Here is a 24,895-nt window from a genome sequence, read left to right on the forward strand (position 1 = left end):
TCACAGCCACGGTCTTACAGCGGCTCCCACCGACTATATCGCATAAAACCGTTGACCGCCAGGCCAGAACTGCAGACGACGCGATTGTTCGGTTATCAGTTTGTGTACATTTAACTGTAGATCATTCAAAGTTCAATGGTTGTGTACAAACTACGAAATGATTTGAATATCTGGCTTTCACACAATTTTTATCTATACGAAAATGTAATCAATTTCTAAATCAATTTGTACAGACCTAATTTATCCTACATATTACAGTACATTCATAATTATCAGGATTCATTTTATGATTTACACGGTTATATTTACACATTTTATACACTAATTTAATGACCTTTGCCGTAATTAGGATTTTTATTTATACATTGTACAATTTTTATGTGAATAGAAACAGAAATCTCAGAGGACGCATGTTTGTGCTCAGTCAGTAGATATTGTATGCGACACTTGCATACCAACATCAACCACAACTATCACTGTCTACGTACTCTGTTTCATTTGAAGTGACCGCCATTTTAGTACGAAATTTCGAAATCTTTACGGTGTGGCGCTGCCGTCTAGTACTAAATCATAACTCATTCTGGCAACACTGTCATATAGAGATCAGTGCGCACACCGAACGTAGCATCTGAAACGTGGTCTGTGTTGATTTGAGAGTTTCACTCACGTTCACAAAGTTTTATACAATCTGTGGTAGTTGTGTCGACGTGAAAGTTGTTGGTCGCATGCCAATGGGTCACTTCGTTACCTGCTGGTGAACTATTTTGTCATTCAAGAACAAAGCTTGTTTGTCGGGATATTTGTGTTTAATTTTTGTTCAATCTGTGAGGACCAGCGTCCTAGATATCAGCGTAACATAACCTCAAAATTTTCAAGGTATGTCTTTTTCTCTTTCCTAATCCTAGTCTTCTGCCCATGGTGACCTAGGTTAGTGATTCACGCCAGTTGCACTTATGTAAAATATAAAAAATTAGATCAGCAGCGTTCTGAGTTTCTCTGACGTGGGTAAATTTTGTACAAAAAATACTTTCCCCCTTGTTCTCTGTCAACTGGGAAGATCATTGTTAATCCTCTTTTACGCGGTTATTGCTCCTCAGCGGATGATTCGTGAACGTTTTAATTAAACAATACGATTATCCACGAATAATATCAACCACAATATTTGTCGGCGATTATTGACACTGGGAAAAACCGGGAGCGTCGCGAGCTTGTTTGACAATAACACGTCTCTCAACTACTTGGAAACAAATGTACACTACGCACAAATAATCTACAAAGCATCTACGCGCAACAATTTAATTAATCGTCATCCCCAGGTGCGTAATTTCCGAAGGCTTTAACATCTCTTCGCCAACGTTAAAATTTCCACCATTGTAATGTACCTATTTTTATAGTAACTGGCATGGCGTTACGTAGGACATAGAATGAAACAGCGTACGTAGCTGCACCTCGTTATATTGACATCGAACATGCTATATTAATTCGTTGCAATTGAACCAATTGAGACCAATATAAACATTCGTGTATTATTATCGCCACCCTGATTATAAACTCGACGATGTAACCATAAGGGAGCGTGCGCGTTTTATTCCTATAAGCTGTACCACTTGCTCTGCAACCAATGGTGTGCATAAAACAAGCGGTATAAGATATATATTCTAAATTCCGAGGAATGCGTATATTAACACTAGGAACTACCACACCAGTCAAGGTGTCTGGTATTTAAAAAATCGTAATGAAGGAAAATGATTGTATCAATATTATATAAAAATATTCTATTATTACGTATTTTTTAAAGCAGTCATTTTGATTTAACTACCAGTATTGGTACAAATAGCGCCGTATTAATTTGTGTAATTTTAGTGCTAAACGCTGAATAATAATCACTATCGTCGCTTCTTTTTACGTCGCATTTCATTTCAAGCGTGATGTTCGATAATATTTTCTCAGATGTTCAAACCATTGTTTTTATGATCCGAATCGTTTATGAGGGACAACAGAGTTGTAAAAAAAATTGCTTATAACAATTATATAAATATTCCGGTATGCAGCGGTTAAATGTTCGATATTCGGTTTTGTTCTAATATCGTATGACGTATAATATCTATTACTGCGATCATTTTCATCATTACAATACGTGTGTGTGTTTCTTCAGTCATACCGATTTATTGACGCTTACGCTTATCATCTTGGGGAATTTCATCAAGGAAATTCCTTGACGGGAAGAATTCCCCTCACCTCGAAATTCTTTTATATATGTGTATAGACCTCCTCGTACCGTCCGTTCTCTCCGCAACTTTGACATACCCCTACAAATGACGAAAATAATTTATTCCTATTTGACTAACCGTGTCCGCTTGGTGATTCTGAAATCGTTCATATATAGTCATCTTGCTCATTGGAAAAAATTGCCTCCTTTTTCTTGTCCGTATACCTAAATATAGTGAATTTTTATTTGCACAGTTGATCCGTAGGCACACCCAATACGCCAATATTATACGGTAGATTGAAAAATTATCGAATATTATATACTGGTTATGCTGATGCAGCGATTGCCGGGAGAGAAGGAAAATTGATAATTGTCTCATCGTGAGACATCCGTCGTCCGGTTGTATCCGAGAGGTTGTACCGTTTGCACAAGGCGGCCTGCAACCTGATACACTGACAAGGAACCCTAGATCGGTCGATCCCTCCGATTTTCGTCGATTTCATATATGTTGTAATGCATCGAAAACTGAAAGATACGTAGTTTCTTTTCATCTACTGATAAACGATTTACAGGGGGGAAACTACCCCCAAGGTTGGGCTTCCAATGGGTCTCGGTTTCTTGATGCACTTGATGTATTAAGTAGTTGAATGAAACCAACGCTGAAACGTTCATTCTTTTCCCGAATGAAACATTTCAGCGATGGTCTCATTCGAATATACAAGAAGCGCTTCTATCCGAAATATGTACTCAGAAACCACCTGTTGGGTCTCATCTTTAGGGGTCATTTTCGCCCCTCCAAACCGTTTATTGGCATATAAAAAGAAACACGTGTCTCTTAGTTTTCGATGCACTACAACATGTATGAATTAGATAAAAATCGGAGGAATCGACATCCCAGAATTCCTTGTGAGACAATCATTGTTTAGTTCGTGATTCATTGACTTAAAAATAACTTTCGTCTTATTCAGAACATTTTCATTTCTATCATAGAAACTTTCATTCAAGGGGGCAAAACAAAAATCAAAACTGTTTTATAAAGATAGATGTGTAATTCCGTATTTTGCGATCGCGATGTAGATAAAATTGGCCGTTCGATTTCTCCTGCAGCAGCATTTCATGTCGACATCTCGATTTTTGGTGAAAGTACCGAACAGGTACGATTGCCTTCGGTTAGTTCCAAAGTTGTCCACTCACGATATACGATCACGTAGATCCTCGAGGCGCGGTGCACGATCTACATATGCAGACTTGGTATTTTTGTTTTTATAATGAACCGTGATCGTCGCAGCATATGATATATGATGTGTGATGACAGTGCGACTAATCAGATTTTTGTGGTCTCTCTGGGAGAATGACGGTGGGTAAGGACAGTTAACAACTATCTATAAGCCTGTGTATTCCGTATTACCGTGTCTTACGAACGTTCCTCCTGCAGAGTGTTATCTTCCAATACCTAAAATTCACGACTCGATTGGAACGTTTCTTTTGTTCTTTCTTGTTTTTCGTCTGCTCAAACTTTTACCGCCAACAGGTGTTTTTCCCGTCGTAAACTCCGAGCGAGAACGAAACGCGTAACGAAAGACGTGCGTACGTGTAATCGCGTACATCGTACAGAAAATGTCAAGTTGATCATTAAATACAAAGAATATTGTTTTTCCTTCACGATTTAGTATTATCACACTGTGATTTTTCATTTTATTACTCCGCACGTGTAATGCCAGCGTGCAATGAATCGAACAAAGCTGCCTTTTTTTTCTACTAAATTTGAATACCCGTGCAATCGCAGTTGTAACTATAACAGTCAACCAGATGTTCAAAGGCGTGTTCGTTTGCTCGGTATGCGAATTTCTGAGTTAATGTTGATCGATCGGCTTCGCCGCTTGCTGCTGCGTTATGTTCCGATATTCCAAACATTAAACATTTGATGGAAAATGATATTCTTCCAATGACAGACGCCACGAATGATTCGCCTATCACAGCAGCACGATCGTTGGCTTCTGATGCGGTACGATATAAATATTAGACAACAAAGAAATTCATTGCGCGTCATCGACATATTTGATTGAAAATTCTTCAGTCATCAAGAAGTCCAAGGTATTTCCTTTGTCCGACAATGGACGACGTATTTTCTATTTTCTGATTCCCTCTCTGTATCGATAATGTCTGTAAAAAAAAGTCGGTAATAATGCCGTAAATATACCCCACAGCGAAAGGGTAAGATTTTAACCGATCAACTGGTATTGTATCATATCATATATGTACAAATTTGAGTAACTTTCTCAGTTTTCAACCGAATACCAGAAGAATTTGTATACAACCGTTTTATCGGATACGAAAAGAATGATAAAATTCCAAATTTCGGCCTCAAAATCAATAGGGTCATTTTTAAACAACTCTGACAAAATATGAATTCGTGGCCTGAAAATGGTGTCATTGGATACGTAAATTTTGAACAGAGCCGCAGAGACGACTGTACGGGAATGGAATCCGCAGCATCAAAAACCTCCAGAAACAAATTGTTGCGTATTTTGGTGATTAATTTGCTTATATCAGTTTCGACACGAAAGCTGGAAAAACGCTTCCCAGTTAACCGGTTAATACACTTGATTTGGTCACACGTATTCTTCGTTTTTCCTGTCCCGCCTTATCAGCCGTGGTATTTTGCTTTCTTCATTTCAATGTAATGAATTCTTCGAATAACAACGTATCTTTAATAATATAAACCACTTGAGGATATGCGGTTCTTCGTACGGTGTCATTTATTTTATTCTGCCGTTCTGTTATTATCGGTACACCACACGAATGTGTTTTTCCTCACTTTTCTGAAGTGAATCTTGATCGGGCAAGAGACAAAAGTCTACATTATATAACACTGCAGCGCTGCCAGGGTTGTAAGTTTTTATGCAGTTTAAGTATATAACTGCTTACCCTGTGTAATTGAAAGGAGTTCACGAATCTCGATCCACGTGTTATAATTTAGAAAGTCTGGCCCCTGCGGGTCTGCCATTCTTGTCGTTTTTTCTAACTCCGTTCCTTCGGCATATTTCAAATTAATTTGAAATCAGATTATACGCATATGTGTGCGAAGATTTTCAGACGATAGTTTCAACTGCAAACCTTGCAGGAATTTTTCTTATCTCAATTATCCATTGATAATTTCGACGAAGACCTCGTTTTTGCACCCATACCGATATGACCGTTAAAATTATTATTACAAAACTGCAACCATATATGATAACATAGCTGGTAGAAAGTGCGTGACCATTTTAAATCGAAGTCAATTACTGCAAGGCATTCTATCGCCGTCAGAGAAATGAAAACCTTCACCGAGAATGGCTATATTCGATGAACCAGATGTTATACGCGTGTTCCTGTAAGTATTGCTATTGTATAGCTAATTGAAAGCCGGCGCTGATCGACGTTCTTATATGGTTCAAATGAGATTGGCATTCCAGATGTGCGTCCACGGGTATAAGAATTTTATCTTACTCGAATTTATGACTTTGAGATACTTGAAGGTAAAATATAAAATAGTTGTACTATACCTATATAGTTATAATCGATAGTCAACGACTTGGTCACTTTTCGCAAATGACATTATTAATTGATGGATTAATACGTCGTCAGGTTAAGCTGAGAAAGAGTGATATGAAATGTGAAACATGGTAAGCTGTACATATAGGGATAATTTGGCCTCACATTTACACACGCGCATGCATGTATCAGCCAACGTGGTGGCCGCGGCAGTGGCTGAATATAGTACATGTCTAGTGTAGATACCAGCTGTAGATGCAGCTGGTTATATAGTTCGAGTTTCAGTTTGAGAATCAATTATTTGCGGTCAGCGATTAAACCGAGGACGCAACCACGCTCCAAGTTTCATGTGCAGCCAGTTGCTGGGTCTTATCGTTAACCATTTGCAATTTGCGATATTATTCTGCACGCGGGAATTTGATAACAAATAACGGTTTCGTAATACACTATGTGCCACCTTCGCGAAGCTGTGTCCTCTTCTGCTACGTTGAACGTACATGCATACCTAATGTGTAATCTTAAAAAACGTGATGAAAATCAGTTGGTATAAAGTCATGTTGCACCTATTTTTGCAACTGGTTCAGGTATATCCCAGCCGGATATGCAAACGCTTTAGCGTGATTTTAGATGAAACAGAGCACTACCCAATGATAGTCGGCTGCAGAAATTCGAATTGATAATTTCTGGAAATCGATAACAATGATTATTTTTGGGGAAATATAAAACAATGATCATAGTGATCAATTTATTCGTTTATTTCTCGTCGTATAACATTCATATTAAGCCGCACGGGTTATTGTGAAAAATGAAATCTATCGAGTACACATCTAGGCACAACCAGATTGGTACCAACAGTTTCTCTATACGGCGATGAATACAGTTTTAACTTAATTGTATCGTTTAAGGGTCAGTCTTCGAGCCGGTTTAAATACCTGAATAGTTTATTAAAAATTTCCAGATGTCCGATGATCACTTAAATTCGTCATATGGGCACGCGGGTCACGAAGGACACACGATGGGGCACGCGGGTCACGAAGGACACATGATGGGGCATGCGGGAGGCGGAGGTCACAGCGGCAGCATGGAGCACGTAGGAGCATCCAGTGGATCATCCGCGGAAGCCTGCAGCGGTCACGGGATGCACGGAATGATGGTAATACAAGACCGAGATTTAATCATGATGTACTAATCTCGTGTTCGGTGTTTTACGAGACGCCTCTAACGATAAGCCAATAAATCTGGATCGTCCCAGATGGCGTTTCACGGTGGTTACTGCGAGACGGTTCTGTTCGACTCGTGGAAGGTCTCTTCGATCGGAAGCCTGGTGGGATCGATGATAGGTATAATAATAATGGCCGCACTTTACGAGGGTCTCAAATATTACCGGGAATATCTGTTCTGGAGGACGTACAACGCTTTGCAGTATCGAAGCGTTTCCATGCCGCAGGAGAAGAACGTTGTTTCCGAAGACAACAGGGTTGTACAGTGAGTATTCCGCATCTCATATGCTACGCAATGTGTTGCTTACCCTCACCCATCACCTGATGTTCTCCTTCCCAACTCCTTGTAATTAATTTTAAGACACAACTCTGACCGAATAATATAAAGTAAACGACATAATCGGAGTGCAGCGAGACTTCCCTCGTTGTGTTATGATACCACGTATAAAGACCATCATCGACGTTCACTGATTATCGGATGTAGCAAATCAATTAACCCCCCCCCCATAATCACGAGACCTCAACCTTTTGCCTCTTACCTACAATGAAAATTGCCGTATAGACATTCGTAAAGAGTTTGTCGCGATGCGAATTCACCGTTTTAGTTTTTTTTATGTTTTTCTTTTTAGTATGGTCGGAGAGGTGATACACAAGCAACCGTAAGTAACCGATCTAACGGTCGATTCTTCGCAACTTTTCCTCCTATCGTTGGAAATGTGTTTTAACACCTCGCACGACTAATAACGATTATCTCGATATATGTCTAACCGTCTTTCTTTCTTATCCCCGTCCCGAGTGCACGAATACACTGTGTCTTCTTAATTCGTATCCTTATTCCGTTGCACAATCTAAACTAGTTTTAGCTGCACCGAACAACCATTAACTGCAAGGGCTAAACAGTATTCCCTATATTTATTCACTAACGGCTGCTAAATCACTGGAAAATACAATAAATTTGTCGATCATCGACCACCGCGGATTCGTCTGTGAAGCATGCCTCAACAATTTCCGCGTTTTCGTTAACAGCACGGCCGCATGAGAAGCTTTATACCTTCATAGCTATTATACCTAGAATCTTCTTTTCCAAACGTCTCATGCTCGCAAATATACGGTATGAGTCTCGGTATGTTAAAAATTAATTTCGCTTTATTCGCAGGCCAACAATGCTCTCCTGGATGCACACCTTTCAAACGTTCCTTCACATCGTGCAAATAATTATATCGTATTTCTTAATGCTGATATTCATGACGTACAACGTTTGGTTGTGCTTTGCCGTTGTTCTTGGTGCCGCCGTTGGCTACTTCCTTTTTGGATGGAAAAAATCCGTTATTGTTGACGTTACGGAACACTGTCACTGAGTCGCAGTAGGTATTCCTATACTGACCGTAAAATTGACAGGCACAATCATCCCAAGTAATATACGCATAGCATTATTGTTGTTGTTGTTGTTGTTGTTGATATTATTATTATTATTATTATTATTATTATTTTATGAGTCGTTTAAAAATTCAAAAATTGAAATATTAAAAAAAAAAAAAAAAAAAAAAAATTATTTTATACCGAGGAAATATTGTATTGACTATAATTATATTACTGTTCAACAACAGATTTTAGTGACTTCCATGAAACATCATATAGTTATCAAAAATACTAATTATAAAATTATAACGATAGGTTGTTGCCAGTGATATGCGGTGAACTACTAATATTTTTCGGGTTTCTAATTTTTTTCCAATACAGTAATAATTCATTTCGCGGCATGAAAAATCTCTTTCGGTTATATCGGTAATTAATTTTTGGTAGAAAACATTTCTCAAACAGTTGGTGAAACTCGAAAACAATATTATACCTACGTTAAATACGTATTTAGACTTAAGAATTTAAAAAAACCGCTACTTTTTAAATTGACCTATATTTATAATTTATTAATCATATGTACATATGGTTGATACTACTACCTATATATCGCCAATATATTAATATTGTATTATAATAAGGTGTGAATCTGTGATTCGGAAATAAGGCTATGCGAGTCTTTTTTTCGCATCCTCATTTTTATCGATTTCCCTCGCCTCGCGTGCAATCTGTGAGAAGATTTTTCAACAGACAACGCAAAATATGTAAGATATCAGATTCTATGTTCTACATATGAAAGACATGAACTTTTCAATAAATTAGCAACACAATAACTCATCTGTTGTATGTATTTCGATTGTAGTGTATTAAAATATGATTAAGGATGCGAAATAATTTCAATGATTGCAGGTATATACGTGATATTTCTAATTAAAAACAAAAAAAGAAAGAAGGCAAAAGATTTACGTAAAATATTGTGTAATCGTATGGGTAATTTGAAGAAAAACGACAAGAAACGTCGAGATCCATTTATTTTTGCGGTAATAACGTGTGGTGAATTAACTATAACCCATCGGTATAGAAAATGTAAAATAGAACAATAACTAATCATTACGGTAAACGCTACGTCGAGTAGAGAGATGCGGTGCTTCTATTTACGGGGAGTAACTCTGGCCCAAAAGTCTTTCGGACTCGTAGCGAATCCTGGAATCCGATCCTCCAAGGACGACGGCTCGCTCTCGATGAAAGAGAAGTCGAAATTCTGGACAAGGGTACTGAAGGTGAGGAATAAAAATTGTCTTGCGAATGTCTCGCCGGCGCAAAGTCGTCCCCCTAGATTACGATGCGGAGAATATGATGATCATGTACTAATTATCAGTTGTCGCTCTCGACAAGTTTGATTGTCCGTAGAGTGAATACGGAAATGAAATACTCGTATACTCACCTGCGCCGAACGGCAAAGAGCGGTCCTTCCCCATGTGGCCGTCCTCGGTCAGGAATCGCTCGGGACGAACTTCTTCTGGATCACCCCACATCTCTGGATCGTGATGCATGGAGTAGAGGTCGGTTACCAGAACTGCGTTCTTTGGGACGTCGAAACCGTCTAGCGTACCCCTTTCCGTCGCCCTGTGAGCTACCGACCAAGGTGTCATCGTCTCCACTCTCATAACTTCACGGATCGTTGCTTCGACGTAGGGAAGACTGAAACGAGGAGGAGAAGCACAAGACACGTGTGTAAAATATAAAGGACACGACTGAGGATTTATCTTGATAGTTGAATTAGTGAACAAAAATGAACCCACTTTACTCTGTCGTTCAACGTGATTAGCCGATCCCTGCCGATCACCGTATCGATCTGCTTTTGAACTTTCTCCATGATGTGAGGATGGTGCATCATGTACTTGATTATGATCGTCACGGCCCACGGGTTAGCTGTTAACGCTGGAAAAATCAGGTCCGTACCCAGCATGAGGACCTGCTCTTCGGTGATTGTCGGAAATCCTTCCTCGTCCTTCAGTCTTTTAATACACGTGTCGAGGAAGCCTCTTTCGGCATCGCCGATAAACGACGCCTCGTTCGTTCCGAAGCATTTCTGGATTTTTATGTGACAAGAATCGTACGAAGATGGTTAATAAACCTCACGAAAAAAAAACCGAACTCATGCTTAAATTCTCATAAGAAAAAAATTGAGAGCGCGAATTTACACCCAAGTTGAGGGCTTATTTAAGTGAAGGCGTCGGCTGACGTGACGTAAAAACTTACTTTGATAAAGTTTGTTATCCCCGTCGACCCTTCGATGAATCCGGGATAAGAAAACCCGTGAGCGAAGTGGCGAATCCAAGGAGTGACCAATATCGCACCTCCGGTCGTGTCACTGTTTCTTTGAAATTTTGCGGCGGCCCTTGACACGACTCGCAGCTTCTCGTGATCAGTTCTCGGTAAACGTTCCCCGGTGAATATCGTCAGAAAGAAATTGGCTGCTGTTGGATAGAGGATATCTGGAAAACGGACCATGTTGCCGTCCTTGAGCACCTTCTGCAACGTCGAAACAAGAGGATTTACCAAGTGTTTTGCGCATATCGCGAATTTCGTGAAAAACCGCGGCTCCGATTCTGATTTCTTTACAGCCGTTGAGAAAACATTTTCACCAGTGTAAAGAAAATCACAATCAGGCGCCCGGATCATCGTTCAGCTCTCTATAATTCTTACCCGCTCGTTCTCGTTGGCGGGACCACTTTTTAAGGTGTCAAGCAGCACACCCAGCTCCTCCGCAAAATCGCTCTCAGTCTTGTCCATTCGTCGTCCGAACCCGAATTCCCTCATATACCTGAGGGCAAACCTCCTTTGCTCTCTCCATTTGTCACCATCGGTGAAAAAGATGCCTGCATGAAAGCGGGGAAATCCTTCTTTTATCAATATGCAAAGCATTAAAAGTCTATGCAACTATGCAGCACGGCGTTCTTACTACGGATTAGGAGTCTATTATTATACGCTTATCAATTCTTAAATCATTGTTTTGATATTATGCAGTCAAATAAATAATCGCCAGGTGGACCTAAGGTAATTGGTGATTCTTGAATTACGTTGTATTGCATGGTATAAGTCGCGCGATACGGAGAACCTGTGACATTTCACGAAGAAGATAATTTAATCCTTCATTTTGTCATTTTGATCTCGTAATTTGTTATCCCGCGAATTACTGCAAGCATAATAACGAATAGGACGTGGGTGTAAAGTGTTGCGGAAAGCCATTCATGTTGAAATTTCAATGCGTTGAATCAGATTATCTGCCTGTTGGGGTCAATTGAATCGAGAATGAAACGAATTGCGTTGCAAAGATAACTAGGGAAAAACAAATGGGATAACAATTTCTATTAGTAACAACCATGTTGCGAATTTATGCGTCGTATTGTATTCTTCGTCGTTTGTTAAATTTACCACTGCATTCGACTTCATCAATTTTATCTCAAATATCACATTTTCGGATGTCCTTGCAACGTGTAATTTTTCGATATAATTTTAATTTAATTTCTCAATGTTTGAATTGATATTTAATCAACACAATTTCCAAATCCTGCAATTCAAATTTCATGACACGAATAATATTAGAGTGGCGATGTATACTAAAATAAAGATTTGAAAAAGGGTTTCTCGCGCTGATGAGTTGCAGACTGCAATTGCGACGTAATAATACATCCCACGACACATTACAACGGCATTAATGAAGTATAATAAAATTCAATTCCATTACTTTGCAGCTAGGTTGCTTATGAAATATTTTTAATGTGCAAAACTCGGAGCAGATGTCAATTTTAAGATTTTATTATTTTTGTTTTTTTCTGCCAGCTATTACAGGAGAAGAAAGTACCAACGATTGCTAACTCTTTATAATTGCGGAAAGAGTCTCGTACGATCAGATATTGTTAATTTTCATCCAACTATACGTATACTGACCTAATTTTTTTCCAAAAGCTCTCGACGTAAATATGAAAGCATCGGTCAATCTTCCGTCGTATTCTTTCTTCGTGAGCAGTTCCTTGATACTATTGTAGTTCGTCGCAACTAACGTGTAATAATCGCCCAGCCAGCATCCTACCACTTTGGATTTGTACTTTTTGGCGTAATAGTGGATCGTTTTGTGAGGAAAATTGTAGTTTCCCCAAAGAAGGAGCCAATAGCTACCCCATATTGGGAACCGAGGTAAACCTGTGATAAAATAGATTGTAATATTCGGCAAAATGAAAGAATCACTTGAATTCGGAGGCGTGCGAATAGTTTAAATTCTTTCTGCATCCTTTTACCTGGAGGTGCATTTGCTAAAGGTTTACCGAATACGAAATTATAGAACTTATTTAATATAACGACGAGCAAAATTAATAATAATGCCAACACCACAGGCATTATGGAACGGAACGTGCTTCTCCCGATGCCGCAGAGCGAATTAATTAGATTAGCCTCAAACCGAGGACGTTATTATATGCTATTTATATATTTGTGGATGATAATACTTACGGGTTGCGCACTTTACTTATCTACCAACATTTACATCTCAATGTGATAGAGGAATCGTGATGATTGTAATTGCAAGATCTAGGTATCATGTCATGTCGCGTGTCTAATGGTATAAGGACGTATGCGTCAAAAAGGCGAATTTGGTGGTAAAAGGTGGTAAGATATATACATTTTCTAACACTGTGTGGGTTATTATATGTTTGATATATATGTTTGACTCTTTCTATAACGCCTCAAGTTTTCGTGTTACACATCATTTTACTCCTCATATAATTTCCATACCGGGTCCTATAACTCAAATCGTTTCTTAAGGAGTAAAATCCAAAAAAAAAAAATTAATGCCACCTTTTATGAGCGTGAGAACGTTTGGATCTGTGACGATTCTGAACATTTTTAGTTTTCTTATAATTATGAATTTTTCAAAAATTTTTTCTACGATTTTTGTATTTCAACTTGGTCTGGGGGGCTGGATCCGCTCCCCGCCCTCTTACAATTAGTCTTCATTGCCAGCCCATACTCCGTTTCTTTATTGACTATTCCATTGCCGTAGATTACACGAAATGTTCGTTGAGTTTCTATTGACACAAATAAATTTTGATTCGATTCGATACATCGAATAATAACCAAAACCTTTATTTATTACTTACAAACTTTGTTTTTGTCTTTTTTACGTTGACAAATAAGTCTTGAAGTTTTTGATTGATAGCTGATATCAGAAGATATAAGCCTATTCAGAAGAAAAACGAAAACGTTCTCACCAAGATATGATGGACTTTATCGTTATTGACGTCATCAGGGGCAGTATGAGAGCATGATGAGAGAATACGTTTGGGGTTTGATATAAGAAAGTCCGTACGAAAATAGAAGAAGTATGAAAAATATTAATTTTTAAACTTTGTTTATTAATTCTTTTAAATTCGCAGTTTATTACTAATTATTATTTTTGAATAAAAGCGATTTAAATGCAAAACAGAAGTTTGTTTAGTTGTAATTTACAATACATGTTTGAGCAAATAGCCATTTTTTTTTTAAAGCCGTAATATCGTTCCGGTTTCTACAAAAACAAACTTTACCTAATAAAACTATTTTATCATTTATTAGTTACTTTGAAGAAATCAAATTTGGCGTCTAGAACCCAGATTCAAAATTCGGGTAGACCGGTGTTATCTTACACAATATTCCCTTGCCCTTGAGAGCGAAATTTCCACACCTTGTTTGGAAAAGTAGTATACGTAACAACTCCGCGTATGTGATCTCGCACTTTTTGCATAATGTACTATTTATTTATCATATTCATAAATGGTATAAAGTTGCATCCCGAATTTTTTTTTGTTTGTTCTTAGAGGACGCTAAAAGCCTTTGAAATGTAGATTAGTCGATGTAATAGTCGATTTAGGGAAGGATGTTCAACTTTTTTATTCTCTCAAAAAATAATATCAAACGCAGTGATATAAGGTCGTATGTGGGCACATGCGACTTTACACTATTAGGGGACGTGATATTTTTCATAGAGTTCGCGATGATACAACATAACCGACAGTACTTACGACCTTTTACCGTTAATTGATCCATTTTTGATTATTTCAACGTATTTGAATGCATCCTCAAGTTTTTCACGCAAACGCAAAGGTCAAAAATACGCCTTTTTAACATTACACCTGATAAAAGGTCGTATAGTGGCGCATAGTTCCTTCTACCATTAGACACGCGGTATCATAACACTGAGTTTCTTCTATTTTACGCAGGAAAAAGTGGGAAGTAATAATATATTGTATCTACTCGCAGGAGTGTAGCATTACACATGTTTATTTATATTGGTAAATTTGTTGTTAACAATTAACTGTGAGGAATATATATGCACGTCTTATACAACAATTATTCATGTAAATTCGATATTTTACATTTGCACATTATAAATATTGGATGCTCATAAGCGACGGTTGGAGTACAGCTCATGATATAAGGTAACAAATAATACACAACATATACATATTAAATAGTATTTTTGTTCTTCTTAGGAGCCTTCAGTTCATACGGAGTTTGTTGGTGTTCTTCCCTCTTAGTATATTTAAACTTTGATTCTGAAGTTAGTTGCCTAACTCATTCAAAATAAGTGCAATCATTTAGTATTCTGAACTGAAGCTGTTGATTAATAACTGATTTCATACGATCGTCGTTGATAATTTTTTTACCTATAGACGGCGTCGATTTATACAGTAAGCCAATGCAATCTTCTAAATTCTGTACAATCTCTTTGTCAAAAACTGGTGTCTCGATTAGATCCATGTGTAGTTTCAGGAAGGCCGCGTATAAAGGTACGCAATGGGTCGGTATCCTCGGTTGAAAGATGACGAGAAACGTTTTTGCGGCCTACAAATAAATCATACAACCATTTCTTAACGTTCTCTTCATTCATCTCGCCATATTCAATATAATTACGACCTACTACTCAAACTCACTTCCATTGTGACTTTCAGAGTTTTGAGATCTGTATGGTGCTCACAGTACTCTGACAAAATCCTCGTTAATCTTTCGCACCACTTGGCACACCCGATATTGGTCAAGAGTCCTGGCAAGCTGGACATGTAAGCATGTCGCAAATGGGCATCTTGTTCGAACTCCATACTACTCAGTAACGACAAGATGACGTCATCTCGTATAGTCCACTGTAAGGGGCAAGTTTTTTGCTTAATTAAAACAATTATGAAATACTGATAAGAATGTTGGTAGAAGGGAATCCGTCTATAGGCATATTATTCGTACTTGTAGAGATTCTGTGTTGTTGTAGTATTCCAATGTTGACAAAAGGCTCCTTATGCAAGAGTACAACGGGATAATATATGCCACTTCTCGAATAATTAACAACCTCTTCAAGGCATCGTATATCACCTCTGCGTATCCAGTATCCACAAGCTCTTTCCTCTGAAAATGCAGTGATCCTAGTACCAATTTATCAGTATTAAGATTGTGTGATTTACACATTCTTTCAGATTTAAAAAGAGTTCAGTCACCCTTATCATGGTCAAAAGAAGTCTATCATTAGTAATCGTAGAGTTTGCAGGTTCGCGTATATCTAAATGGTTCTAAAAAGTAAAGTATTGTAACAATTTTTCTTAAAAAAAGGTGATCTATCAATGCCTGCTAGTACCAGTAACTTCATTGCAAAGAAATTAACTGTAGTTAAAAAATACACTACCATTTGTGCGTGTTGTAAAATCTTCCCAATACATTTTATTCCAGTCAGTCTATTTTCAACAACGTAATCATCCAAGATTATCAGCGCGGTTGGTATTATACTGTTCATGTGACGGACAAGATTAGGTTCCTGTAAATACAAAAATGCATGAGGTTGGAGATGATATCGTTGGCTGCCACAAAATGTGAACATGACATTTAGTTACTTGAAATGTTTCACGATTTAGGAGTGGAACTGAGAATAAGTTATTATTTAAAAGCAAATTTGAAGCTTATTCAATCTATTATTCCATATACTTAGTTTTTCCAGAGATGACTTTCTTTTCATATGTTTGTTACGATGTTGTTACAAACTTTGAAACTGAAAGAAATTCTTTGATATCAACACATAACTAACCAAAAGTCATGAGTGCAGGGGTTTGACCAACCTCTACTTGCCATAATATCCACTTGTAGCAAATTACAGCCGCAGGATAATTCTTCCAAGTATCCTTGAAGAGCTTTGGCCTAAGAACGAGGAGCACTGCCTCAATTACGCCACTGCCATCCACACTAGATCCCTCGCCTCCCTTTCCGACTAACAGCTCGGACATGGATCGACACTTGCAGAGATCGCAGAGGTAAGATTGAATGGAGCTGACTATGGACACCGACTCTGCGGTGTTCCACACGTTCTTCTCGCTCTGTTCGCCGATGATGATAATCAAGTTTATCAGGTAAGTGCGAAGGGGGTGACTCCGCGATGCAGTTTCCCTGACGTTTTGCTCCCCAAAAGTCGTTGCTACGTGACGAAACGTAGCCTCCACAATCCGCAAATTTCTGTTTACGATCTGCCTGTACTCACTGTAATCCTTTTCTTCGCAGGGTCGTTCATTTCCAATTTTTTTGCACGGTACCAACGTGCCCTCGGTCAGCTGAACGCAACTTCTCAATAAATCGTCGTTTAATGTGTTGCCAGTTATCTTCATCGACTCCAATTCACGGAGCAGGTCGTTCATCATAGAGCGGATCGGTTTCCTAGAAATTACAAGATTGCGGCAGCGCCCTGGAGGACTATAAAAAAAGAGTTTGACCGCTCCTCTATCTGTTAACCTTAAAATTTGATTCAAGATTTTCTACCATCCCGCACAACGCATATCGCAGGGACAGAGTCGATCAGCGAGGCGCGATCGTCCGATTTTCGATTTTCGAGTTATGTTTCGAGGGCCGATCGGTCGAACGTAGACCATAGACCATGCTTAATACGGATGTTGGATCATTGAGCATAGACTATAAACGGGATTCACTAAATTCGGTTCCTACGCTACGGTAGTGCTGCATAGTGAGCATCGGTTGATTATTTGATTTTTGATAATACTCTCTGGTTAATATATTGATTGAGAATATCGGTAAATATGAATTAATGCAACCAGCAGTAGTAGCTGTTTGTTGATAATGGCTGAGTACCGTTAGTTTATTTTCTAAATATTTTTCTTAGCTACTTTTTCCTACGTCAGTTCCACAGTATCCGCGCTGTCGTTTGCTTTTGACGTGAGGCACACGCATTGTCACGCCCATCTTGATTGGAACCACACTGACACGCACTGACACGTATCTTGTAATTGCTCACTTCACCCTGTTTGACCGCGACTCTATTCGTAAGCACCATTTTCGACACCATTCTCTTCCTAATTAATATTCATCACCTATCAATATTCGTTTTAGGCCGAGAGATTGTCACTGTATTGTTGAATTCACTTGCTTCTAAAAAATTCTCGCATGTTCAAAACAGCAATAATAGACATTCTTTCCCATTTACCTATCACTTGTTATCAATAACTACAGTTTACTCGCATCCTCTCTTCACAGTAATTCCAATTATTCATTAAGAATTGAATCTTTTTGCAGACCTGAAATTGTCACACAGCTATGCTTTGCCTATCTTACAAATGTTTTGTAATTAATTAGAGAAACAGGCTTAACCTTCTCAATTAATAATTAACTAGCAACAAATCTAACTAAGGGTTAAGAATAGTATTGCTCGTAAAATTATATAGTTTGCTGCGATGCGAAGTTATTAGAAATTCTGAGCATATCAAAGAGTTACGGTTCCTTTTTTTTTTGGCAACCCTGTATGTGCATCCAAATATACTCATTATTTTTTAATAGAAAAATAGGCGATCAACACTGACTGATTTTTTAATTTATTGCAGGCAGTTCAGACTCGTATCGTGTGTCTTCAGGAGTGGGAAGCGATTCTGAAGTAATGGCAGAATTAGCGGCACTTTTGCGCCATGAAATCCCCGATGGGAGAAGCCACCTGGCCGATAGTCACACAAATTTGGAGCGAGTAGCAGAGTATTGCGAGGCAAATTATTTCCAAGCCGAGAACAAACGACTAGCTCTTGAAGAAACTAAAAATTACACAACTCAGTCACTTGCCAGTGTTGCATATCAAATAAACACGCTGGCTTATAATTTTCTGCAGTTGTTGGATCTACAAACTTCGCAACTTGCGGAAATGGAAAGTCAGATGAACCACATTGCTCAGACAGTTATGATTCACAAGGAAAAGGTTGCCAGAAGGGAAATAGGTGTTCTTACTGCGAACAAAATGACCACGAGACAGTATAAGATTATTGCACCAGCAAATCCTGAAAAACCTATAAAATATGTAAGGAAAAGCATTGATTACACCATCTTGGATGAGATTGGTCATGGTGTACGAAGCGGAGGTACTCCTAGAAGCAAACAGCGTGGGGGGAGCCAGGGCAGTGTACAAAGTCTCGGTGCCGCTTCGACTGGTTCTGGTTTAGGTGCAGTCATTGTGGGTCCAGCACCTACTACGAAGCCACCAACTCCACCACAAACAGTCCGAACAGGTAATCAGTTCGTTTTAATAACAGAGATGTAGCCATTGAATAGCTAAACCAAATAGTTTTAGAATTCAAAATATTTTCTAAATATTTTTGATCAACTTTCTATTGGCACTTATTGTTTTCAGGAACACTGAGTAAGGGCTCCCGTGAGTACAGAACACCACCCGCAGTGGCTCCACCCCAAGTTCCCAGTCACTATGCACCCAATTACCCCTTAGGTCATCCTAGACGGGAACGAGGACCCGGTTATAGTACATTGCCACTCCACGCTCATACCACCCCTCATCCCTCTCATGGGCTTCAGCATACAGCTCATACTGCTACTCTTACTCAACACACTCTACCTCCCCAAGTTGGAACTGTTCATCCACTTCAAAGCCATCCGCAAACTCCACCTCCCGCTCCACCCAGTATCACTGGAGCTGCAGGCTATGTCCAAGAACATCTCAACAGCATGCCACGTAAGTAGGTTTATAATTCTCTTAATGACTTAAATAATTTAACTTCGAGCTCTAACGTCAGGTGTTGATCCATATGTTGTATTGTCACTACTAAACTATGCTATATGCAATGCAAGTATGTTTTACTCGTCTTTTTTTGACTGCGTTCCAAACTTAAAGTACAAGAACAAAGCAGTTTGATGTTCTAGTATTCAAAAGTGCATTTTGGTGTACTTTATGATAACAATCTATGCGCAAGCGATATACTTGGTATATAAAGTATCGTGTGCATCTTATATTGTAAACTTACACTCAGCGTAAATGGACCCACTTTACCTACTTGATGCACAATGTACTATTGTTTGTCAATGAATGATTAATATGATAAAAATTTTTGGCATGATTTCTCAGAAAATAGTAATTGTCAGTTGTGTATTGTCACAGCCTTCCCTGGCTTGTGTTTCGCGAGTTCTGTTGGCTTGTATGGCCAGAACAACAGAAACAGTGATAAAATAGTTTCCTGCACACATTCTCTGATTTTGCTTAATAATTATATGCAGATTAACTTGCAGATGATCTGCATATCATGTTTTTTTTATCTTACAGCACCTCCCTCGCCGCTAGTTGGCTCTGGGGGTGAAATGACTAATTACAGTGGTCACCAAACTCTGCCGCATCGACTATCTCATCAAGTTAGCCGCAGCAGTGGAGCAAGCAGCCCTCCATTGCCTCCACCGCCACCCCCTGAACACGACGAACATTCTCAATTTGGAAGACCACAGCAACCATCTGGTGCTATTATGCCGATTGTGCCAGATGAGGAAGACTTACCTGGATGGGTACCAAAGAACTATATTGAGAAAGGTATAAATTATAAAACCGAATACTCAGTTACATTAATCAGTTTTATCCCCGTTTTATGATTGGAATGTAGGAGATTCGTTTTGTCTTGTTCCAGTGGTGGCCATTTATGATTATTATGCCGATAAAGAAGATGAATTGAGCTTCCAAGAGAGTTCGGTTATCTATGTTTTGAAGAAGAATGACGACGGATGGTGGGAAGGCGTAATGGATGGAATAACTGGACTATTTCCTGGGAACTACGTAGAGCCCTGCGTTTAGAATACCTATTTCCTTTCTAATTTGGATCGATTAGTTTTTCTATGATGAGTACTAGTGGTTAATAATCGAATATTACAGTTACAAAATTGTTGTCCGATATATGAATCAGTGATTTGAAACTGCACTTTTGCGGTCCAAGAGTCTTTGCATTTGAACACTATTTCGTACGTGTTTGTTCCGCTTGTTATATGAAGTGACGAGATCTTTGCGGGTATTTGAAATGCAAGGCTATCTCCAAACGCGCTATATTGCCGATTCATTGAAACTGATATCCTTGTAGTTTTTGTTACCAAACCACTTCGGAAACAATATCGTACATATGGTTTCAGTAAATTAATTCGTAATTATTGTTTTACTCCTTGGCTCTTCTGAGAAAATAATTCCGTAGTGTGATGAACTTTCTATGAATCCTGAAAAAAGAATTACCCTGCAACTCCTGTAACTTTAGACTAATATTTGAAATGTAAAATAATCAATGAAATCGATCTGGGTGAATAATTTTATTTTTTTTGTATGAAATTAGTAAAAAGTACATTCTATATACCAAACTGAAAAAAAATATATTGTAGGTCACAAGTAATTGTGTCCTATATCATAAAATAATAGTCTACTTATTAGGTGTAGTAAATCGCTTGATATGCCTGGAGGTATATCAGAGCGGCCTAGGATAGCTATATTATGAGTGTATAAGTTGACATTATACCCATCTTTTCAAGTTGTTTGCTAATCGTGGGATACTTCTATGCGTAAGGATTACATATAATAGACTGCGATTGTTAAACTACATAAGATTAAATGGAAACTTGTTTACTCTGAATAAACGAAATATTCAGCATACGGGTCTTCACTTGATTCACCTTTTTTTCGAGCGAAAACATTATGATTTGGGATAACATTCTATCTTTTCCTGACTAATTGGAACCCCAGGAACTCAGAAAACGCAACGGAAAGAGCGTAGGACCAACAGGAGAGAAATGGCGAATAAAATTCTTCGTTTTTCGGCTGTAACATTTCACAGAATGATCGCAGCTCATTGGGACCACGCCTAATCGATTTTTCTCGCACAATTACGTCTGAATCTAGGTAGAATAAATTGATTCCGGCTCTTTTCAAAATCGCGAAATTTTTCGCCAAAAATGCAAAGGGGTTAGCCTTGCTTTTTTTTCAATTTTCGGCGAAAAATTTTTGGTCTCAGATTCGATTTGTATCGACCTTTCCTGACTAATCGGACCCCCAGGAACTCAGAAAACGCAGCGAAATTGGCCTGGGATCAACAGCAAAGAAGTTACGATGGAAAAGGCAGCAGCTGAAAAATGTCGAAAACTCAGGTTCTCGTTTTTCGGCTCCAACTCGTCATACGTTGCTCGCAGCGTATTAGGACTGCGCCCAATCGATTTCTCTCGCAAAATTACGTCGGAATAGTGCCACCATTAATTTATTCCAGCACTTTTGAAAATTGCGAAAATTTTCTCCAAAAATACAAAGGGGTTAACCTTCCTTTTTTTTTTGACCAAAAAATTTTTCGTCTCAGAATTGATTCGTATGACTCTTTCCCGACCAATTGGGCCCCAAGGAACTCAGAAAACGCAGCAAAAGGAGCGTGGGATCAACGGGAGAGAAGATACGAGGAAAAAAGCACTTGCTGAAAAATGTCGAAAATTCAGGTTTTCGTTTTTTGGCTGTAACTTCCGATGCGTTGATCGCAGCGTATTGGGACTGCGCCCAATCGATTTCTCTCGCAAAATTACGTCGGAATAGTGCCACAATTAATTTATTCCAGCACTTTTGAAAATTGCGAAAATTTTCGCCAAAAATACAAAGGGGTTAACCTTCCTTTTTTTTTGACCAAAAAATTTTTCGTCTCAGAATTAATTCGTATGATTCTTTCCCGACCAATTGGACCCCAAGGAACTCAGAAAACGCAGCAAAAGGAGCGTGGGATCGACGAGAGAGAAGATACGAGGAAAAAAGCACCTGCTGAAAAATGTCGAAAATTCAGGTTTTCGTTTTCTGGCTGTAACTTTCGATGCGTTGATCGCAGCGTATTGGGACTGCGCCCAATCGATTTCTCTCGCAAAATTACGTCGGAATAGTGCCACCAATAATTTATTCCAGCACTTTTGAAAATAGCGAAAATTTTCGCCAAAAATACAAAGGGGTTAACCTTCCTTTTTTTTTGACCAAAAAATTTTTCGTCTCAGAATTAATTCGTATGATTCTTTCCCGACCAATTGGACCCCAAGGAACTCAGAAAACGCAGCAAAAGGAGCGTGGGATCGACGAGAGAGAAGATACGAGGAAAAAAGCACCTGCTGAAAAATGTCGAAAATTCAGGTTTTCGTTTTCTGGCTGTAACTTTCGATGCGTTGATCGCAGCGTATTGGGACTGCGCCCAATCGATTTCTCTCGCAAAATTACGTCGGAATAGTGCCACCAATAATTTATTCCAGCACTTTTGAAAATTGCGAAAATTTTCGCCAAAAATACAAAGGGGTTAACCTTCCTTTTTTTTTGACCAAAAAATTTTTCGTCTCAGAATTGATTCGTATGACTCTTTCCCGACCAATTGGACCCCAAGGAACTCAGAAAACGCAGCAAAAGGAGCGTGGGATCGACGAGAGAGAAGATACGAGGAAAAAAGCACCTGCTGAAAAATGTCGAAAATTCAGGTTTTCGTTTTTTGGCTGTAACTTTTGATGCGTTGATCGCAGCGTATTGGGACTGCGCCCAATCGATTTCTCTCGCAAAATTACGTCGGAATAGTGCTACAATTAATTTATTCCAACACTTTTGAAAATCGCGAAAATTTTCGCCAAAAATACAGAGGGGTTAACCTTCCTTTTTTTTTGACCAAAAAATTTTTCGTCTCAGAATTGATTCGTATGACTCTCTCCCGACCAATTGGACCCCCAGGAGCTCAGAGAACGCAGCAAAAGGAGCGTGGGATCGACGAGAGAGAAGATACGAGGAAAAAAGCACCTGCTGAAAAATGTCGAAAATTCAGGTTTTCGTTTTTTGGCTGTAACTTTTGATGCGTTGATCGCAGCGTATTGGGACTGCGCCCAATCGATTTCTCTCGCAAAATTACGTCGGAATAGTGCTACAATTAATTTATTCCAACACTTTTGAAAATCGCGAAAATTTTCGCCAAAAATACAGAGGGGTTAACCTTCCTTTTTTTTTGACCAAAAAATTTTTCGTCTCAGAATTGATTCGTATGACTCTTTCCCGACCAATTGGACCCCCTGAAACTCAGAAAACGCAGCAAAAGTAGCGTGGGATCAACGGAAGAGAAGATACGAGGAAAAAAGCACCTGCTGAAAAATGTCGAAAATTCAGGTTTTCGTTTTTTGGCTGTAACTTTCGATGCGTTGATCGCAGCGTATTGGGACGGCGCCCAATCGATTTCTCTCGCAAAATTACGTCGAAATAGCGCCAGAAAGAATTGATTCCAGCACTTTCAAAAATCGCGAAAATTTTCGCCAAAAATACAAAGGGGTTAACCTTCCTTTTTTTTTGACCAAAAAATTTTTCGTCTCAGAATTGATTCGTATGACTCTCTCCCGACCAATTGGACCCCAAGGAACTCAGAAAACGCAGCAAAAGGATCGTGGGATCAACGGGAGAGAAGATACAAGGAAAAAAGCACCTGCTGAAAAATGTCGAAAACTCAGGTTCTCGTTTTTCGGCTCCAACTCGTCATACGTTGCTCGCAGCGTATTAGGACTGCGCCCAATCGATTTCTCTCGCAAAATTACGTCGGAATAGTGCCACAATTAATTTATTCCAGCACTTTTGAAAATCGTGAAAATTTTCGCCAAAAATACAAAGGGGTTAACCTTCCTTTTTTTTTGACCAAAAAATTTTTCGTCTCAGAATTAATTCGTATGACTCTTTCCCGACCAATTAGACCCCAAGGAACTCAGAAAACGCAGCAAAAGGAGCGTGGGATCGACGAGAGAGAAGATACGAGGAAAAAAGCACCTGCTGAAAAATGTCGAAAATTCAGGTTTTCGTTTTTTGGCTGTAACTTTCGATGCGTTGATCGCAGCGTATTGGGACTGCGCCCAATCGATTTCTCTCGCGAAATTACGTCGGAATAGTGCCACAATTGATTTATTCCAGCACTTTTGAAAATTGCGAAAATTTACGCCAAAAATACAAAGGGGTTAACCTTCCTTTTTTTTTGACCAAAAAATTTTTCGTCTCAGAATTGATTCGTATGACTCTTTCCCGACCAATTGGACCCCAAGGAAATCAGAAAACGCAGCAAAAGGAGCGTGGGATCGACGAGAGAGAAGATACGAGGAAAAAAGCACCTGCTGAAAAATGTCGAAAATTCAGGTTTTCGTTTTTTGGCTGTAACTTTCGATGCGTTGATCGCAGCGTATTGGGACTGCGCCCAATCGATTTCTCTCGCAAAATTACGTCGGAATAGTGCCACAATTA

At 38.9% G+C, this 24,895-nt stretch overlaps 4 protein-coding genes across 23 annotated transcripts; 2 read left to right on the forward strand and 2 right to left on the reverse strand.

Moving 5' to 3' along the window:
• Nucleotides 1-583: 583 nt before the first annotated feature.
• On the forward strand, nucleotides 584-9,152 carry LOC124302229 (high affinity copper uptake protein 1-like). 11 transcript variants are annotated; one of them, XM_046758169.1, is made up of 6 exons: nucleotides 585-876; nucleotides 6,684-6,727; nucleotides 6,758-6,896; nucleotides 6,996-7,228; nucleotides 7,569-7,622; nucleotides 8,120-9,152. In XM_046758169.1, exons 2-6 carry the CDS (start codon nucleotides 6,702-6,704, stop codon nucleotides 8,319-8,321), a joined length of 654 nt encoding a protein of 217 aa, XP_046614125.1. In that variant the 5' UTR covers nucleotides 585-876; nucleotides 6,684-6,701; the 3' UTR covers nucleotides 8,322-9,152. The 11 variants fall into 11 exon arrangements, with proteins under 11 accessions (XP_046614120.1, XP_046614125.1, XP_046614118.1 ...); XM_046758167.1 differs by having other exon boundaries at nucleotides 586-876; nucleotides 6,702-6,727; XM_046758166.1 differs by lacking the exon at nucleotides 585-876 and adding an exon at nucleotides 3,428-3,566 and having other exon boundaries at nucleotides 6,702-6,727.
• A 181-nt stretch (nucleotides 9,153-9,333) lies between these two features.
• LOC124302214 (probable cytochrome P450 304a1) lies at nucleotides 9,334-12,763 on the reverse strand. The gene is made up of 7 exons (XM_046758125.1): nucleotides 12,621-12,763; nucleotides 12,274-12,525; nucleotides 11,029-11,201; nucleotides 10,582-10,854; nucleotides 10,122-10,411; nucleotides 9,764-10,020; nucleotides 9,334-9,651 (listed from the first exon to the last, which is right to left on the reverse strand). The coding sequence occupies exons 1-7, from the start codon at nucleotides 12,718-12,720 to the stop codon at nucleotides 9,470-9,472; spliced, it is 1,527 nt and encodes a 508-aa protein (XP_046614081.1). The 5' UTR covers nucleotides 12,721-12,763; the 3' UTR covers nucleotides 9,334-9,469.
• Nucleotides 12,764-14,238: 1,475 nt separating this feature from the next.
• Nucleotides 14,239-17,582, reverse strand: LOC124302220 (TELO2-interacting protein 2-like). Of its 4 annotated transcripts, none has more exons than XM_046758144.1 (6): nucleotides 17,518-17,582; nucleotides 16,455-17,043; nucleotides 16,028-16,156; nucleotides 15,595-15,753; nucleotides 15,291-15,518; nucleotides 14,239-15,201 (listed from the first exon to the last, which is right to left on the reverse strand). In XM_046758144.1, the coding sequence occupies exons 2-6, from the start codon at nucleotides 17,025-17,027 to the stop codon at nucleotides 14,932-14,934; spliced, it is 1,359 nt and encodes a 452-aa protein (XP_046614100.1). In that variant the 5' UTR covers nucleotides 17,028-17,043; nucleotides 17,518-17,582; the 3' UTR covers nucleotides 14,239-14,931. The 4 variants fall into 4 exon arrangements, with proteins under 4 accessions (XP_046614100.1, XP_046614102.1, XP_046614101.1 ...); XM_046758146.1 differs by lacking the exon at nucleotides 17,518-17,582 and adding an exon at nucleotides 17,473-17,490; XM_046758145.1 differs by lacking the exon at nucleotides 17,518-17,582 and adding an exon at nucleotides 17,119-17,233.
• On the forward strand, nucleotides 16,611-21,281 carry LOC124302217 (abl interactor 2). Of its 7 annotated transcripts, XM_046758135.1 has the most exons (6): nucleotides 17,313-17,473; nucleotides 18,219-18,887; nucleotides 19,010-19,030; nucleotides 19,103-19,345; nucleotides 19,931-20,188; nucleotides 20,283-21,281. In XM_046758135.1, exons 1-6 carry the CDS (start codon nucleotides 17,461-17,463, stop codon nucleotides 20,444-20,446), a joined length of 1,368 nt encoding a protein of 455 aa, XP_046614091.1. In that variant the 5' UTR covers nucleotides 17,313-17,460; the 3' UTR covers nucleotides 20,447-21,281. The 7 variants fall into 7 exon arrangements, with proteins under 7 accessions (XP_046614089.1, XP_046614088.1, XP_046614087.1 ...); XM_046758133.1 differs by lacking the exon at nucleotides 17,313-17,473 and adding an exon at nucleotides 16,611-16,742 and having other exon boundaries at nucleotides 19,010-19,345; XM_046758132.1 differs by having other exon boundaries at nucleotides 17,284-17,347; nucleotides 19,010-19,345.
• Nucleotides 21,282-24,895: the final 3,614 nt, after the last annotated feature.

The sequence above is a fragment of the Neodiprion virginianus genome, chromosome 4 (genome assembly GCF_021901495.1).
Source record: "Neodiprion virginianus isolate iyNeoVirg1 chromosome 4, iyNeoVirg1.1, whole genome shotgun sequence".
Taxonomy (NCBI): domain Eukaryota; kingdom Metazoa; phylum Arthropoda; class Insecta; order Hymenoptera; family Diprionidae; genus Neodiprion; species Neodiprion virginianus.